The sequence below is a fragment of the Trachypithecus francoisi genome, unplaced genomic scaffold, assembly GCF_009764315.1.
Source record: "Trachypithecus francoisi isolate TF-2019V2 unplaced genomic scaffold, Tfra_2.0 Lachesis_group11, whole genome shotgun sequence".
In the NCBI taxonomy this organism is placed as follows: Eukaryota; Metazoa; Chordata; class Mammalia; order Primates; family Cercopithecidae; genus Trachypithecus; species Trachypithecus francoisi.
The window spans coordinates 92579886-92599047 of record NW_022681456.1 but is presented as its reverse complement, the minus strand read 5'-3'; the positions used below and the strand labels follow the sequence as shown (position 1 = coordinate 92599047).

General features: G+C 37.7%; 1 protein-coding gene across 9 annotated transcripts in view; it reads right to left on the bottom strand.

Annotated features, from left to right (window-relative positions):
• Nucleotides 1-19162, bottom strand: part of YAF2 (YY1 associated factor 2) — a 78886-nt gene that overhangs the window by 51054 nt on the left and 8670 nt on the right. Inside the window, exons 1-6 of one of the 9 annotated variants that reach the window (XR_004439954.1) lie at nt 12529-12955; nt 8136-8269; nt 5572-5605; nt 5074-5179; nt 2378-2510; nt 2185-2284 (exon numbers count right to left, since the gene is read on the bottom strand). The exons of 2 other annotated variants lie outside the window; for them this stretch is intronic. Coding sequence is in view for 1 of the 7 variants with exons in the window: in XM_033222414.1 (XP_033078305.1) it covers nt 2378-2449 (72 nt within the window). In the remaining 6 variants the exon portion in view is untranslated. Of the gene's footprint in view, nt 1-2184; nt 2285-2377; nt 2511-5073; nt 5180-5571; nt 5606-8135; nt 8270-12528; nt 12956-19162 lie in introns of those variants that run through there. 6 more of the 9 variants (XR_004439950.1, XR_004439956.1, XR_004439952.1 and 3 more) reach the window with 6 other exon arrangements.

The window sequence follows — 19162 nt, the reverse complement described above, 5'->3', positions numbered from 1 at the left end:
CATGCCTGTAATCCTAGCACTTTGGGAGGCCAAGGCGGGCAGATCACTTGAGGTCAGAAGTTCAAAACCTGGCCAACATGGTGAAATCCTGTCTCTACTAAAAATACAAAAAAGTTAGGCAGGCATGGGGGCAGATGCTTGTAATCCCAGCTACTTGGGAGGCTGAGGCAAGGGAAATGCTTGAACCTGGGAGCAACTGTGAGCGGAGATCACGCCACTGCAATCTAGCCTGGGCAACAGAGTGAGACTCTGTCTCAAAAAATAAAAAATAAAAATTACATTAAATAAATTAAAATTAAAATTAAAAAATGGCAATACAACCTAAAGCTAATATTTAAGGGCTAAACTGTATCATTCAGCTAACCATAACCACAAAAACGTTTAAGATCAATCTACAGCCAAATACTAGCCAATAAGGGTATTAACTGGGTGCTGCTAAGGCGCTGTATTAAGTAAATTCCATGAATTAATACAATCTTACAGACATCCCACTTTTCTACTGAAGAATTGGAGATAACAAAGATACTAGCATAAAAGGACTGATAAAAGGGGTAAGACTTGCCTCAACTTTAAAGTACAGAAATAAGAACGGAGAGAAGTTTACCTGAAGAAAGTCAGAAACCACAAACCAAGTTTAAATATAACTATCCAGGTAAGAATAAACAAAAGTTTCAAACTGAAGAAATTAAGGCTGGATAAACAGGATGGAATTGGTATAGTAGCAGGCCTCAAGTATCCAGAAAACGGATGAAAGTTTTGTAAAACAGCTATAAGCAGGACACTACTACAAGCTCTTTATATTTAAAATGCCTTTTTAGAAATAGTAACCCTAGTAATAATGCAAAATGAGTGGGAGAAAAATGAGAACCAAGAAACTAATTATATAGTAACATTTACAAATATCAATTCAGTAAGTTATTTGGTACCTGAGGAAATCAGAGAGCTCAAAATGAACCAATTCTGCTACACTTCACATCAAGTCTTTTCATTACAAATAAGGAAGTAGTAAATATAATTGCAACATATCCTATATTATTTTTCAAATATATTTTTCAATGAAGTTCAAGATACATTGAAAACTGTCATTAAGAAGTGCTAGTCAAAAAAAAAAAAAAAAAAAAAAATAGTGCTAGTCAGGCCAGGAGTGGTAGCTCACACCTGTAATCCCAACACTTTGGGAGGCCAAGGTGGGCAGATCATTTGAGCTCGTAAGTTCCAGACCAGCCTGGGCAACATGGCAACACGCCATCTCTATAAAAAACAAAAAAATTAGTTGAGCATGGTGGTGTGCAACTGTAGTCCCAGCTACTCAGGAGGCTGAAGTGGGAGGCTGGCTTATGCGTAGGAGGTAGAAGTTGCAGTAGGCCAAGATCACACCACTGCACTCTAGCCTGGGCAATAAGAGCCAGATTTGTCTCAAAAGAAAAAAAAAGTGCTAGTCAATTAAACTATCCTTGCTGGTTAGTACTACTGTGCCAAAAGAAATTCACCAAATATGATATCTCCATAAATTTTACTGTGTAAATATTTACTTCAAAAAAGCAATATCATAAAGAAATGTATAAAAGAATTCAACGTTTAGCTTCCCTATATTGCTTTAGAACAACTACACCATTTACCAAAAGGCAGTAAATGTGTAATTTTTTTTGAGACGGAGTTTTACTCTTGTTGTCCAGGCCGGAGTGCAATGGCACAAGCTCGGCCCACCGCAACCTCCGCCTCCCAGGTTCAAGCAATTCTCCTGCCTCAGCATCCCGACCAGCTGGGATTACAGGCATGCACCACCATGCCCGGCTAATTTTCTATTTTTTGTAGAGACGGAGTTTCTCCATGTTAGTCAGGCTGTTCTTGAACTCCCAACCTCAGGTGATCCACCCACCTTGGCCTCCGAAAGTACTGGGATTACAAGCGTGAGTCACCAACCCTGGCCAAGTAAATGTATAATCTTTTAGAAGCAGCTATTATGTAAATAAGATACTTTAAAATTAACGTCATACTTTTCACTCATACACCCATTAATAGCTCAGTATTTACTGTCCATACAATACTTTCCACAATCCACATCAAACATACAAAAAGAAGCTATCCCAAATAACTTCCTTTCTTTTCAATTAAATTCCTTCTCAAGGGACAAAATTTGTGGGAAAAAAAAAATCTCAAGTTTGTGAAAACTAGATTACTTACCAGTAACTTGAGTTATCCTATTGGGTCTTTTCCCTCACAGATCCACCTCTCTTGCCCTTCTGTCCAGCATGAGAATCTTCCTGATGGGCATCCACTGGAACTGAGGGGGCATGCAGTACAGACGTATATGTAAGAAAGTTTGGGGGAGGGGATTTAGGAGATGCTAGAGACATGCTTCAGTGCACTTGCTTACCTTCCTGAAATTGGAAATTTCAACGGTTCCTTGGTCTTCGAGGCACTCACAATAACTTCAAACAATGTGGATCTGTGGAGATTACCCAATAGGAGAACTCCAGTTACTGGTAAGTGATCCAGCTTTTTCTTCTCTATCAGAATAAGAAGATTATTTCATTTTATTTGATATTATAATTAAACATAGAACTACAGGGGAAAGTGTAAATTCACTAGATAACTATATATGCATATATCAAAGTAAATATGGAAACAATTTGCTAAATATAATGTCAGGGGAAACTTCTGACATTATCAGAAACATAAGGAAAAGAAAATCATTAGAATGGTTTCATTTTAAAATGTCTACTATAATGGCTGCTATATTTTAATATACAAAAATATCAGCCACCAGGCTATTTCATTTTGCTAAAACAGTATCATTATATTTTATATTAGTACAAGAATAATTAGTTGGTCAAAATCTATCGTTTCTTAACTAGCCATTGTCATTAACATTCACTAGATTTTTGGTATGGAAGCCACCATGGTGGACTAACAATATGTCAGAATTCCGATAAAATGCATTGATACAATTCCCATTTTATCACTCAAATCTTTAACCAGGCCAGGCGTGGTGGCTCATGCCTGTAATCCCAGCACTTTGAGGCTGAGGCAAGAAGATCACCTGAGATCAGGAGTTCGAGACCAACCTGGCCAATACGGCAAAACCTCATCTGTACTGAAAATACTAAAATTAGATGGACAGGGTGGTGCACGACTGTAATCCCAGCTTGGGTGGCTGAGGCACGAGAACTGCTTGAACCTGGGAAGCAGAGGTTGCAGTGAGCGGAGATCGTGCCACTGCATTTCAGCCTGGATGACAGAGCGAGACTCTGTCTCAAAAAAAAAAGTAAAGAAAAAAGAACGTCGTCCGGGCGCAGTGGCTCATGCCTGTAATGCCAGCACTTTTGGAAGACAAGGCAGATGGCTCACCTGAGGTTGGGAGTTCGAGACCAGCCTGACCAACATGGTAAAACCCCATCTCTACTAGAAATACAAAAAGTAGCCAGGCGTGGTGGCATGCGCCTGTAATCCCAGCTACTCGGGAGGCTGAGGCAGAAGAATTGCTTGAACTCAGGACGTGGAGGTTGCAACGAGCCAAGTCATGTCATTGCACTTCAGCCTGGGCAACAGAGGGAGACTCTGTCTCCAAAAAAAAAAAAAAAAAAAAAAAGTCAGCTGGGCACGGTGGCTTGTGCCTGTGATCCCAGCACTTTGGGAGGCCAAGGTGGGCGGATCATCTGAGGGTAGGAGTTCGAGACCAGCCTGACTAACATGGTGAAACCCCATCTCTACTAAAAATACAAAAATTAGCCAGGCATAGTGGCAGGTGCCTAAAATCCCAGCTACTCAGGAGGCTCAGGCAGGAGAATAGCTTGAACCCAGGAGGCGGAGGTTGCAGTGAGCCAAGACTGTGCTTGGGAAACACAGCAAGATTTCATCTCAAAAATAAAAGTCTTTAACCATGTGTCACCTATTAACACACCAACCACAAACACATAAACGTATGCCAATCATTGATATTAATAATGCTAATTTTAAATACTTGTACAAAAGAAATACAGCAAATTTTTAAAGAAACTTTTAAAATAATTGCCTAAAAATGGCCATCATTGAAATAAAAACTATTTCTATTCAAAAGAAAAAAATCCCTCCAAAAGAAATTTCTTCAAGCTCATATGAAGATATTATATTATCTTTAACTGAATACATATTAATCAATATAAATTCATCATATTCATTTTAATGTGCCACAGCAGTGATGACTTCTAACACTAGTAACTACACTAGCAGGTACTAGCTACAGATACATTTTAATACCCTTTACCATCATGCTTCTAAATAATCACCTCCTTCCTTCAAGAAACTTATGATTTCATGATTCTTCATTCTATGGAAACAAAGAAAGTGTATAGCTTTTCCTTTAAGAATAGTCTGGTAACTAACTGACCACTGAATAAATGAAAGAAAACAAAAACAAAAAAAGGGATAAAATGGTCTGTAAAATCATTCTACAAAATCAAATTCAAAATGTAATTCTAACGAAAATCTTATATTTCAATCCTGTTATGAGGTCATATTTGTATTTGTTAGGGCTGACAACACACCTGTCAAGATTGTCAAGATCTGTGCTAGATTCTTACTTAAATTTGAGATACTAATTGCCTTGGGTAAATGCAAGCATTTTTCTATAAATTTGAATTAAGTATAACAGTAATAAATTCATTCACTTTTAAATGACCCATTCAAACAGGGGTACTACACAGACCTCCATTTCTAATTGGAATAAATATCAGAAAAGGGTCATCTAAGTAACTTTTCTAGTTTTAGACTCCTAGTCACTGGAGTAAGTACATAGCACAATGGTCTTTCATGTTTATAGTGATAAAACAGATCAAGGAGCAATAATGCAAATATTTTATTCTAATGGTATCAGCTAATATAAAAGATGTCATTAAGAGGCTTGGCACTGTGGCTCACGCCTGTAATCCCAGCACTCTGGGAGTCCAAGGCGGGCCTTTCTCTCACTGTCCACATATCTTGCTTTGGGGCGAACAAGCTGTCACGTTCTGAGCCTATAGAAAAGATAAGCCCACATAGCAATAAACTGATGTCTTTGGCCAACAGCCAGATGCCTGAGGCCTGACAACAGACCTGTGAGTTAATGTGGAAGCAGGTGTTCTAAGGTCTGCTGACAACCACATGAGTGAGCTTGCAAATGGATCCTTCCTCAGTTGAGCCCTAAGATGACTGCAGGCTTCTGAGAGAAAAGGTGGGAAAAAGAACAAAATTCTATTATATTATTTAAATTAATCTGACCAGATTTTGAAGCCTTATATTACTTTTCAAGTCAATTCTTAATTGCCATCTCTAAAGTGAATAATTTCCGTATAAAACTGATTTTATAAAACAATGACAAATTTTTCTAACATCACAAATTTCAATTGTCTCAAGCCAACTTGAGTGGCTCCAAATGTCTCATTTTCCTTTCTTAGGAAAAGTCATCCTTTTTTATTTCCATTGAATAAATAACTTTTTAAAATAGAAATTCCTCTTTTACATTTCAACATATTCATGCAAATCATTCTGCTTTAATAATTCCATTATCATTTTAAAAGTACATATAAAACCATAAGTACTGAAATGCCATACCTTAAAAAGTCTTCATTGTGTGTATATTAATGACCTTTTTATGGAAACATAAAAGTATTAGTAACAGTAAGGAACAAACTCATTCTCTTTTATCTAATCTCAAAATATTAATGCCCCATTATCTTTCACCTAATTAGAAGAAGAGCCCAACTAGTCTTTCTATTTACACATTACTGCAGGCTGCCAGTCCATTCTCCTTACAGAAGCCACAGAGCACTTCTACACTTAAATTCATTAAATGGCTTCTCGTTACACTTCCAATAAAATCTCAATGTCACATTATTTACGACTAAATTGTGATCTGGCATTTTACTCACTTGTTCACCTTCATCTGATGCCACTCACCCTCTGCCTATCACGAGTCTCTGCTCAATGTAAAACAAACTAACCAAAGGGCTTCCAACTTGCTGTTAACCATAACTCTTTCACAAATACCTCCTCTTATCCCTTTTGATGAGATAGGGTTTGGCTTTTGCCCAGGCTGGAGTGCAGTGGCACAATCTCAGCTCACTGCAACCTCCCCTTCTTGGGCTCAAGCCATTCTCCTAACTCAGCCTTCCAAGTAGCTGGGAAACCAGGCGCATGCTACCATGCCCTGCTAATTTTTGTACTTTTTGTAGAGACAGGGTTTTGCCATATTGCCCAGGCTGGTCTTGAACTCCTGAGCTCAAGTGATCCAATAGCCTCAGCCTCTCAAAGTGCTGGGATTACAGGTGTGAGCCGCCATGCCTAGCCTCCTCTTATCCATCTGCTTTCTGATTAAATGCCACCCACTCACAGAAGCCTCTCCTCTTCACCTATTTCAAGTAATTCCTGTCATTGCCACAGTTTGCAATGATTTTTTCTTTTTGTATTTTTTGTTTGCAACTTAAATTCCATGAGGGCTGGCCGGGCACAGTGGCTCACGCCTGTAATTCCAGCACTTTGGGAGGCTGAGGCAGGTGGATCACTTGAGGTCAAGAGTTCGAGACCAGCCTGGCCAACATGGTAAAACCCCTTCTCTACTAAAAATACAAAAATGAACCAGGTGTGGTGGCTGGCGCCTGCAGTCCCAGCTACTCAGGAAGCTGAGGCAGGAGAATCATTTGAACCTGGGAGGCAGATGTTGCAGTGAGCTGAGATGGCACCAATGCACTGCAGCCTGGGCAACAGAGCATGACTCCTCCATCTTAAATAAATAAATTAATAAATAAACAAATTTCATGTGGGTAAGGATGTGTCTTGTTCTCCTTTGTAACTCCATTACCTAGCCCAACACCTGCCTCAAAATAGTATTTTAATGTTTAATGGTTAATTAAAATATTTGTGAAATTCAAAAGTCACTCACTGATTTTTAGTTCTAGAGTCTTTGTAGATTCTATAGACTCTAGAATAAGAAAGAGTATTCCTTTCTTATTCCGCCTATGTTCTAAATAACTTTGCTATTCAGCACTCCTAAAACCTGAATCTTTAGGCATTGTAAATCATATGAAATCCACTGTAGGCTGGGTGCAATGGCTAACACCTGTAATTCCAGCATTTTGGGAGGCTGAGGTGGGAGGATCCCAAGAGCCCAGGAGTTCGAGACCAGCCTAGGCAACATAGTGAGACCTCATATATATAAAAAATTGAAATAAAAAAAAAAAAAAATCCAGTGTACTTCACAGATAGCTGTTACTTTATAGAACAAATGAAGTTTTAAAAGAAGTTCTATGATTTGCTTGGTTAACCAATCATTAAAGAGTGCTATGATTCATTCCTCCTAAAAACAGAAAATGAAGGTTTCTTGAAACCACACATATTCCCTCACAATTAAGTATGCAATCTCCCAGGAGTTTTCAAAGCTACCATAGAGTGGCCGGGTGCAGTGGCTCACACCGGTAATCCTAGCACTTTGGGAGGCTGAGGCGGGCGGATCACCTGAGGTCAGGAGTTCAAGACAGCCTGGCCAACATGGCGAAACCCTGTCTCTACTAAAAACACCAAAAAAAAAGTTAGCCAGGCATGGTGGCGCCTGTAGTCCTAGCTACTTGGGAGGCTGAAGCAGGAGAATCACTTGAAACCAGGAGGCAGAGGTTGCAGTGAGCCGAGATCGTGCCACTGCACTCCAGCAGCCTAGGCAACAGAGCGAGATTCCCTCTCAAAAAATAAATAAAGTTACTGTACATTTACTTACCACTTAAATTCCTGACACCAAGAAGGACCCAAAGTTTTGGGATTTTTGTTGTTGTTAATTCTATCACATATTGTAGCTATAATCTAAAGTCATCGTTAGAAGCATAGACTTAAAGATAGATATTACTAGATAATTATATCCTTGGGAAACAAAGTTATTACTAACATAATTTTACTCATCTTCCTATCTACCAATATTAACCTGCTTTATTTAGCCTATAAATATAAATCAGAATTATTGTAACATGAAAAGCTGAGGACAAGCACTATGCAGAATTATTATCTTGTTACAACTTAAAAATACAAATCTAAATGGCAGACTTACTAAAACAAATATTACATGGAACTTGAGAGAAAAATTAAGATTCTGTCTGATGAAAGTAAAAGCCATTGGACATGGCTGAACACACCCCCCTCTTTTTGAAAATATCCTCTTCCTTCTGTTTCTGTATTGTTACACTCTCCCGGGTTTCTTACTCCCTATTGATTTTCTTTTCCTTCTCCATTTCTTTCTTCTTCTTTGTGGGATGCTCTTCTCCTATCACTGTAAAAAAATAAAGATGTTCCTCAAAAGTCTCTCCTAGGTCTCTTTTCTCATGGTATGCAATCTATTCCCTCCCTCATCTGTCTTATTCGCTCCTACAGCTTCAACTCAAATCATGTGTACTAATGACTATCAAATATGTATTTACAGCCCTTTCCTCCTTCCTAAGCCTTACCCAACATATCCAAACTGCTTCACAGATCTTCCCTCTCAGATTTTCCCCAGGCACCCCAAATTCAACAAATCTATAGGTAAACTATTACCTTCCCCTAAACCTGTCTTCCTATTTGCTATCTCAGTGAGAACACACACCACTCACTCAACTGCTTAAGCCAGAATCCTGAGATTCATCCTTGATACCTCCCCTTCACTACAATCCAACTTCTTCCCTCCCACAACCATATCCAATCAACCATCAAGTCCTACAGATCTCTCCTAAACACATCTATACATTCATTTCTCTCTCCTATCTGGCATTCCCCTTGTTCAGGACATTAGTGCCTCTTGCCTAGACTATCAAAATGGCTGCCACTAAATGGTTTCTCTGCCTCTAGTTAAGATTCAGCAAGTAAGCAAGCATGACACAAGAGAGAATAAAATCTATCGGCTGTGGTTTCCATCATGCATTATATTGATGGTAAAAGAAAACATTTTTAAAACTGCTGATAATTGAACATGCAGGTAGCTTAGACTGACGTAAGTTCTTCTATCCAGTAAAATGGGTATAATTAAACATTCCAACTAACTCACAAAATTATGAAATTACATAAATATTCCTTAAAAAAACAAGAAGTGGAAAGCAGTTTAAAGCAGCAACAGAATCAGATATATAATAAAGGGCCTTTTGCAGTTCATTTAAGTATTATCAGTACCTACACAAGGCATTGTGATAGGCATTGAGAATTTTTTAAATATTATTACAATTATCCTTATTATAACTAAGAAACGTGCTAAATTCATTTCATCACTTATATTTAATTATGACCAAAAAACCACATGAATATGAATGTCAAGGAGGGAATTTAAACTGAAATGTGATAATGGACCAATGGTATGGCCCTCAGGAAGGAAAGAAACAAATACAAAATATTTTCAATACACTGTGTAAATACATCATCACTTTTAGCACAGAATGCTTTAAGAGTAATTGAGAGGACATTCATTCTGACCTAGAGACAAGGGAATGCTTAGCCTTCAGAGATGAAGCCTGAATGATCATAAAGACCATGAAATTGTGGAGGATGGGGAAGTGGAGGGCCGAAGAAACAGCATAATACATAAAAGGGCACAGTGGCCTAAAACAAACCACGACCATGCTCAGACAATCCCAACCTTGAAAACAGATGTATTATTTAACTATGGAAAACAGTAAAAAAAATTCTGCTTTCACCTGCTTAATTCTTAAGTCTATATATACTGCTTACTCCTATTACACTACCAAAGTACGTTCTAGACGTTAAAACTTACTGGTAAGGTCCAAATTTTTATGTGACAGTCTACATCAGGCCACTAGGAAACAACACACACACACACACACACACACACACACACACACACACAGATGATTATCAATCTCATCAAGGCTTAGGTATTTCACGGTATTTCAGATTACTGCAGTTATAAAGCTGGGTGCACACAATTACCAACCACAGTGATATGCATTTATACATTTCCCTTTTTGACTTATGAATATGGTTTGCCTGCTTTTAACTGTTGTATCTGCATGACTGTTAGTATACCTGAGTATCTATGCTTGCAAAAATGTTATTGCCTATTTTACTGCGTAAAATGACCTATGAATTGTTCTGTTTTTATCTGTTTCTCAAATAAATCCCCTTTTTAAAATCTATGTGTCTTTTAAAAAATGTATTATTTTTTCCAGAATACATTTTTGGGATTTTGACCTTTTAGGATTGTGATTTGGGGGATTTTAGACTTTAAGGATGTTGATTTTTCAGGATTTCAACATTTGAGATTATGGCATTCAGGACCGTATCTTTTGGGATTATGGTTGTCTCCCAAAATAATATTATTAAATGTTATCAAAATGTATTATTTGACAGCATTATGAATTTAACAAATGTTTCATCTGTAAGTTATAGTGCTCATTACTAATTTAATCAGTCGATTATGCAGCTCTGAGCCTTACTAATTTTGGTCTTTAAACAGAACAAATGTGTCTAAGAAGATGAGTAGGGGGAGAAAAGGAAAGATATAGGGAAGGAGGGAAAGAGAAAGGGCTCTCAAGAAAGAAAGCTTCAAATCTCTCCTGCCACCCTACAAAACTCACTAATAGCTCTTCTTTTTGAAATGTGAGGGTAGGTAGTCCAGTCACAATTAACCTAGCCTGAGATGAACAGAATTTGAGTGGTAAAACAGGGCAGTGATTTTCCACAAAAAAATGTTTTGCAAAACACATAAAATAAAAATTAAGAGAAATCCTAATAAAATATATAATAGTATAAATGATCTGGATGAAGTGAAGTGGGCAACCACAGAGCCCCACTTGCTTGCTCCCACTGAGCCAATTCCATGAAACCACAGGGATCCAGTCAACACAATCTGAAACCACTGGGCCCTCCTGAGGGAAAGTCAGGTCTCTCCTACCCCAAAAAGCTTGTTACTTGATTCTAACAGGCAAACCTCTCTCCTCTTTACCCTCTTATTTCCTGAAGCCTGCTCTTTCACAGGAGGCTTCCCAAAGATGTCCTTTGATGAGCTGGTTGAAGGAATGTACAGCTGTGTACGGATATTGGGAGCAGCGGTAAGAGATAGGAGGTATAACAGAGAAAGCATTTTTGGATATGAGAGTTCATTAAGCTCATTCAGAGAAGTATCTGCTAAACAGAAAGGGGGACCAGAGATATAGACACAGAGAGATGCCCACATACCCACATTCCTGTACACATATGCACGCCCAGGCACATACCTATACATCCAACCCTGCCTGCACACACAAAAACGTGAGGGAAAAGCTCTTTGGAAAAAGCAGCTCTAAGTGGGATGAAAACCTCAGACCCCTGTCCACCTCATTATCTTATCTGGAAAAAAGAGAGCAGTGTTTCTCAAACTTTAATGTGCATATAAATAACCTAAAGATCCTATTAAAGTGCAGGTTCTGATTCAGTAAGTCCTCAGTGAGGCCTGAGATTGTACGTTTCTAACAAGCTCCCAGGTGATGCTAACGCCACTGGTCTGTGGACCACACTTTGATAGCAAACTCCTACATAACAGCACATCTCCACATAATCTACATTAAAATTGAAAAACAAAGTTCCCTGGTAAAAATAAGACTCAGAACTGCTCAATTAAATAAGACAAAAACAAACTGGAGCCTTCTCAGAGACTGGAGGACTTCTCAGAGACTTAGAGGACCAAGATGAGGTGAGAATGGTCATGAGAAGGCCCTAAAATGGTAAAAAGTCTACTTTTTTCCCATTCTTCCAATGAGACATACCTCAAGTTTCACTTTTAAATGCTAATATCTATGCAAAACTACAGAGTGGAAACACAACATTTTAGAAGTAGCTAACTTCTGACTGGAATGATAATATGAAGATAATCATTACTATCTTCTTCCTTATACTTCCTTAAATCTTCAATGTATACATAATACTTCAATAATCACGAGAAAAAGAATTATTATCTTAAGGAAAAAATAAAATTCCATCCCCCCCACAACCCAGATTCTTTACATTAGCATTTAGAAAAATTACTTTATTCAGACTTACATAAAACATAAAAGATATTCTAGTAAAGGAAGAACTGTTGGTGAAGTCAATAAAAAATGAAGCAATCATAACATTTTAGAAGGTAGGCTAGAAATAAATATTAGTGCAGAGACTTTGGGCTCTAGGGGGACAAAAGATAAACAGCAAAAATGGATGGAACAAAGAAGAAAGAAGCCCAAAATCACTTTGCCTATTCCACGAATGCACTGAGAGCTTTACCTGTCGAGCAACTACCTCCCTGGCATAAAAATCATCTACTTGCTGCCATTCTGGGTTGACTGTCCCTAGTATATTCTATAAAACTAAAGTATAATGTTGTGCAAAGGAACCCTGATCAGACTATAAAACATGTAAAGATGAAATGGTTTAATTCATATGTCTAAAAATTGTCAGGGAGCTATACAAACTTTATATCATACATACACACACACCCAGTCATTCACACATTCACATATAATCAAAGTGATTATATTACTATCAGTGATTCTTAATATTTGTATCACAAATAAAAGAGAGAAATATACTTACTGGCATTTCTCCTGAGAAACACTATGGTATCAAAGAAGTGAGGATATACAGCAAAATAAAAGTTGTTATAAAAGACATAAAAATTAAGTTTGTTAACATCTGTACTTCAAAAATATTAGTAAATATAGGAAAAAAGTCATTTTATTCTTTATTCACCATACAATTAGCCTGGATTTTTAACATTTAGTGGTTGTTTTTAAGTTCTTATATTATTTATAAGTAGTAGGTCTAATGTTAGAAACTGTCAAGAGGTATACCACCAGATTTAGGTATAGGGAAAATAAGAAGAAATCCTTAAGAAATTACTTGCTAGCAAATTTAATTAAACGCTACCACAGCAAGGTTATAAAAAGGGACTGGAGGCCAGGCATGGTGGCTCACACCTGTAATCTCAATACTTTGGGAGGCTGAGGCAGGAGGGGTGCTTGAGGCAAAGTTTGAGACCAGGTTGGGCAACATAGCAATACCTCATCTCTACAAAAAATTTTAAAATTACCTGGGTGTGATGGAGCATGCCTGTAGTCCTAGCTACTTGGGAGGCTGAGGCTTGAGCCCAGGAGTTTGAAGTTACAGTAAGCTATGATCGTACCACTACACTCTGGCCTGGGTGACAGAGCAAGACTCAAAAAAAAAATTTTTTTAAGGGACTGGAAATTCAGATTTCTAAATCTCACACTGATCAACTATTGACCCAAGTCACAATACTTCTGGCCTGTTTTCTTATCTATCAAGAGGATACGAGGCTAGAGCCATGAATTCCAACAAATAGAAAAGACCTCAGCCAGCAGATTGCTAAATATTATGTTAGTTCCCCAAGTTCCACAATTAAGAATCCTCCAAACTTAGCTGAAAATCCCAAGAAGGTTTTGAAAACAATAGCAGTCTCAGTCCATTTCAAAAGTTTAATACAAGCCTCTCTACTCCAAATCTCTCAAGATCTTCCCTCTGAAGATGCCGTTATCCGTCTATCATTAAGGTTTCAAGTAATAAAAACTTGTCTGGCTCAGGATGTGACTAAACACTCCAGAAACACTTCAAAGGTTCCTTGTAGCTCTAAACTTCTCAGTAATTCTGTAATTTCCCACAATAAACAATATTACAGAATGAAGTACACACACAATCTTTTAAAACATGATTATAAATCACAGCTCATGTAACAAAAGGTACAGTTTTAACAACCATGAAAGCCAATAAACAAAAAACTGTAGGTGTTCAACAAATATTTGTTAAATAAGTAATTATTCCAAGCTATAAAGATTTAAGGAAAACATACCTTAAAGGAAAAAAGACTAAGGTTTCACCAAATCCTTGAATGAAAACTTGATATTCCACAGAATGATAATCTTTCTACCAAGTATGTTGGCCCTATATCTAATCTTGAAGGAAAGAGAAATAAGCAAAAAAACCTTTCATTCAACTAGTATAGTTTTATAAACCTTTTTATTAAAGACAAAGGAGTGAAAAGATCAACCAGTAATCATATAACCCAGGTTTCAATCTAGGCTCTAACATTAATTCGCTGACTTAGTGGACCATCTTCCTCACCAGCCATACAGGGGACAGTTTGATGAGCAAATAGAAGGATATAGAGGAAAGCGCTCTCAATACAGTAAAGCACTTCACAAGTGTGCTTACATAAAAGGGCAGGATCGTTAAATTTATATGTATTCAATACTTGAAAAATCATCCCAGGAATCATCTATATTGTAAATAAAATAATTTTATACTAGGGTTACATTATTAAGTTTAATATATGTTTCATAAGTTATCTATTTTATTGGTTATATTGGCAATGATCGCCAGCATGATATTCAGGTTTTTTTTTTTTCTTTCAAAAGCATTGTTGAGAAGATTAAATGGTTTTAATTCTCATTGTTGAGAAGATTAAATGGTAAAGCCATTATCACAGTGGCTGACACACAGTAAGTGCTCATTAAATAGTGGCCATTACTGTTAAAGAATAAATGGTGGCTTGTAATTTATTGCTGCCAAATTCTTTTTTTTTTTTTGTTACCGTTGGTAGTTTCTGGTGTTGGAAACTCAGTAAAAGCTATGTCTTTCATTATCTGTCACTTGTGCAGTGCTTTACTGTGCTCAGAATGTTTTCCTATATACACTTTAATTTGCTCATCAAACAACCCTATGCAACTGGTGAGGAAGGTAAAATCTAGTCACAGAATTAATATTAAAGCCTAGATTGAAACCCGAGTTGTCTGACAGAGGTTCATAAAACTATCATAGCTGGGTGACAGGTTTCTTTGCTTATTCCTCTTTCCTTCAAAGTTACATATAGAGCCAGCATACTATGTAGGAAGTTTCAGTCTACTGAAATTTTACGTCAATTAACTATCATCTTAAAAACAGCAATTTCTTTTAAAAATACACACACACACACACACACACACACACAAACACACACATACAAATGAATAAAGGAAAGGCTTTACCCAGCAATGAAATGCCAGCTGTTTCAAAGAACATAATTTGGCTGAAATTTCTTAGAGGACACAGTAATCAAACTGTAAATTGGCCATGATGTTAAAGCACATTTTACCAAAAGTGCTTTATTTATATTTATTTGTACAGATGGGGTCTCGCTATGTTGCCCAGGCTAGTCTTGAACTCCTAGGCTCAAGTAATCCTCCTCCCTCACCCTGAGAAAGTGCTGGAATTACAGGTGTGAGCCACCTCACCCCATCAAAAGTGCTTTATTAATAATGGCAGCCATAAAAAAGGATAAGTTCATGTCCTTTACAGGGACATGGATGAAACTGGAAACCATCATTCTCAGCAAATTAACACAGAAACAGAAAACCAAACACCAAATGTTCTTACTCATAAGTGGGAGTTGAACAATGAGAACACATGGACACAGGGAGGGGAACATCACACACTGGGGTCTGTCGGGGAGTTGGGGGGTAAAGGGAGGCAGAGCATCAGGACAAATACCTAATGCATGCAAGGCTTAAAACCTAAATGATGGGTTGATAGGTGCAGCAAACTACCACAGCACATGTAAATCTATGTAACAAACCTGCACTTTCCGCACATGTATCCCAGATGTTGAAGTAAAATAAATAATAGCCACAACAATAACTGATTTCATATAGGCACAGACTTCTCCAAAAACTAGAACTATGTTGGAAAATCCATTCTCAACTCCTTGCATTTACTCACTAGCAAATATTACCTATTTTCTGTGCTAGAATTCAAACCCTTAAAGGCTAGAATTGGGTTTCATCCACAATTCTGTAGTCCTAGCATAATTCATTGCATATCTTCCCAGTAAGCATGCATTTATATTTTAGTTTCTGATAGGCCCTTGATGTCTACCTTAACTACCTTAACTTTAAAAATCATTCAACAGAAAACTAACAATTTAGGTGAAGAATACAATATATTTATTTTATTATACTTTAGTTCTGGGATACATGTGCAGAACCTGTAGGTCTGTTACATAGGTATACACGTGCCACGGTGGTTTGCTGCACTCATCAACCTGTCATCTACATTGGGTAATTCTCCTAATGCTATCCCTCCTCTAGTCCCCCACCCCAGTACAGGCCCCAGTGTGTGATGTTCCCCTCCCTGTGTCCATGTGTTCTCATTGTTCAACTCCCACTTATGAGTGAGAATATGTGGTGTTTGGTTTTCTGATCCTGTGTTAGTTTGCTGAGAATGATGGTTTCCAGTTTCATCTATGTCCCTGCAAAGGACATGAACTCATCGTTTTTATGGCTGCATAGTATTCCATGGTGTATATACGCCACATTTTCTTTATCCAGTCTATCATTGATGGGCATTTGGGTTGGTTCCAAGTCTTTGCTTTTGTGAACAGTGCTGCAATAAACATACGTGTGCATGTGTCTTTACAGTAGAATGATTTATAATTCTTTAGGTATATACTCAGTAATGAGACTGCTGGGTCAAATGGTATTTCTGGTTCTAGATCCCTGAGGAATCACCACACTGTCTTCCACAATGGTTGAACTAATTTACACTCCCACCAACAGTGTAAAAGCATTCCTTTTTCTCCATATCCTCTCCAGCATCTGTTGTTTCCAGACTTTTTAATGATTGCCATTCTAACTGGCATAAGATAGTATCTCATCGTAGTTTGATGTGCATTTCTCTAATGACTAGTGATGAGTTTTTCATGTTTGCTGGCCACATAAATGTCTTCTTTTGAGAAGTGTCTGTTCATATCCTTTGCCCACTTTTTGATGGGGTTTTTTTCTCATAAATTTAAGTTCTTTGTATATTCTGGATATCAGATGGACAGATGGCAAAAAATTTTCTCCAATTCTATAGGTTGCCTGTTCACTCTGATGATAGTTTATTTTGCTGTGCAGAAGCTGTTTAGTTCAATAAGATCTCATCTGTCAATTTTGGCTTTTTTTGCCATTACCATTGGTGTTTTAGTCATACAGTCTTTGCCCATGTCTATGTCCTGAATGATATTGCCTAGTTTTCTTCTAGGGTTTTTATGGTTTTAGGTCTTATGTTTAAGTCTTTAACCCATCTTGAGTTAATTTTGTCTAAGGTGTAAGGAAGGGATCCAGTTTCAGTTTTCTGCATATGGCTAGCCAGTTACTCAACACCATTTATTAAATAGGGAATCCTTTCCCCAGTGTTTGTTTTTGTCAGGTTTGTCAAAGATCAGACGGTTGTAGATGCGTGGCGTTATTTCTGAGGCCTCTGTTCTGTTCCATTGGTCTGTATCTCTATTTTGGTATCAGTACCATGCTGTTTTGGTTACTGTAGCCATTGTAGTATAGTTTGAAGTCAGGTAGCATGATGGCTCCAGCTTTGTTTTTTGTTTTGTTTTGTTTTTCCATAGGATTGTCTTGGGTATACAGGCTCTTTTTTGGTTCCATATGAAATTTAAATTAGTTTTTTTAATTCTGTGAAGAAAGTCAATGGTAGCTTGATGGGGATAGCATTGAATCTATAAATTACTTTGGGAAGTATGACCATTTTTACAATATTGATTCTTCCTATCTATGAGCATGGAATGTTTTTCCACTTGTTTGTGTCCTCTCTTATTTCCTTGAGCAGTGGTTTGTAGTTCTCCTTGAAGAGATCCTTCACATCCCTTGTAAGTTGTATTCCTAGATATTTTATTCTCCTTGTAGCAATGGAATATACAATATATTTCTTAATATGCTGTACACTTTCACGACTTCATTGGTTTTAGTCAAGAAATATTTCATTTTTAGCTATATTATATAAATTTCAACAATCTGAAAAATAAGACCTACTAAGTGGCCACAAATGAGATCATAATAATAATACACAACTTGCCAAAGCTGTTCCTTAAAAATGCTAAGGTGTTCATGTACAATATCAGCCTTGAAATAATGCTAAAAAAACAGTTGGGTGCAGTGGCTCATGCCTGTAATCCCAACATTTTGGAGACCAAGGTGAGAGTACTGCTTTGGCCCAGGAGTTCGAAACCAGACTGGGCAATATAGGGAGATACCCCCTTTACCAAAAATTTAAAAATTAACCAGACGTAGTGGCACACTCCTATAGTCACAGCTACTTGGGAGGCTAAGTGGGGGGACCACTGGAATCAGGGAGGTTGAGACTGCAGTAAGCTATATCCACACCACTGCACTCCACCCTGGGCAAAAGAGTGAAACCCTGTCTCAGAAAATAAATAAATAAATAAACGATTTATACCTACAACTTAGAGACAAAGAAGTTTGATAACATTTTTACAAACATAATGTTCAAAATTATTGGAAAAGCAATATCAGGTGTCATATAGCAATAGTCAAATTTGCATAAACATTAATTGAAAACATTCAAATATCTACAATACTTCAGGTATTTTATTAGCTTCTAGGAATACCAAAGTGAATAAGACGGTCTCTGCCCTGTAAGGCAGGTAAGTGTCTAGACAATTGTACTACAATATAGTGATTCGCCAGGAATAATTACATATACATACAGCCATGCATCATTTAATGACAGGGATATGTTCTGAAAAATGCATCGTTAGGTGATTTCATCGTGGGAACATCACAGAATGTACTTATACAAACCCAGATGGTACAGCCTACTACATACCTAGGCTATATGGTAGAGCCTATTGCTCTGAGGCTACAAACCTGTACAGGATGTTACTATACTGAATGCTGCAGGTAATTGTAACACCACGGTAAATATTTGTACTTAAACATAGAAAAAGTAGAGTAAAAATATAGTATTATAATTTTATGGGACTGTATACGTGGTCCCCCACTGACCAAAATGTCATTATGGAGTGCATGACTGACTCTACTACATAGAATCAGTATGATACTAAGGGGTGGAGGGATAGTAATCCTAGAGGGCCTCTTTGAAAAGTACCATATGGTGGCTCATGCCTGTAATCACAGCACTTTGGGAGGCTGAGGCAGGCAGATCACGAGGTCAGGAGATGGTGACCATCCTGGCCAACATGGTGAAACCCTGTCTCTACTAAAAATACAAAAATTAGCTGGGTATGGTTGCGGACGCCTGTAATCCCAGCTACTCAGGAGGCTGAGGCAGGAGAATCGCTTGAATCTGGGAGGCAGAGATTGCAGTGAGCCAAGATCGTGCCACTGCACTCCAGCCTGGCGACAGAGCGAGACTCTGTCTCCAA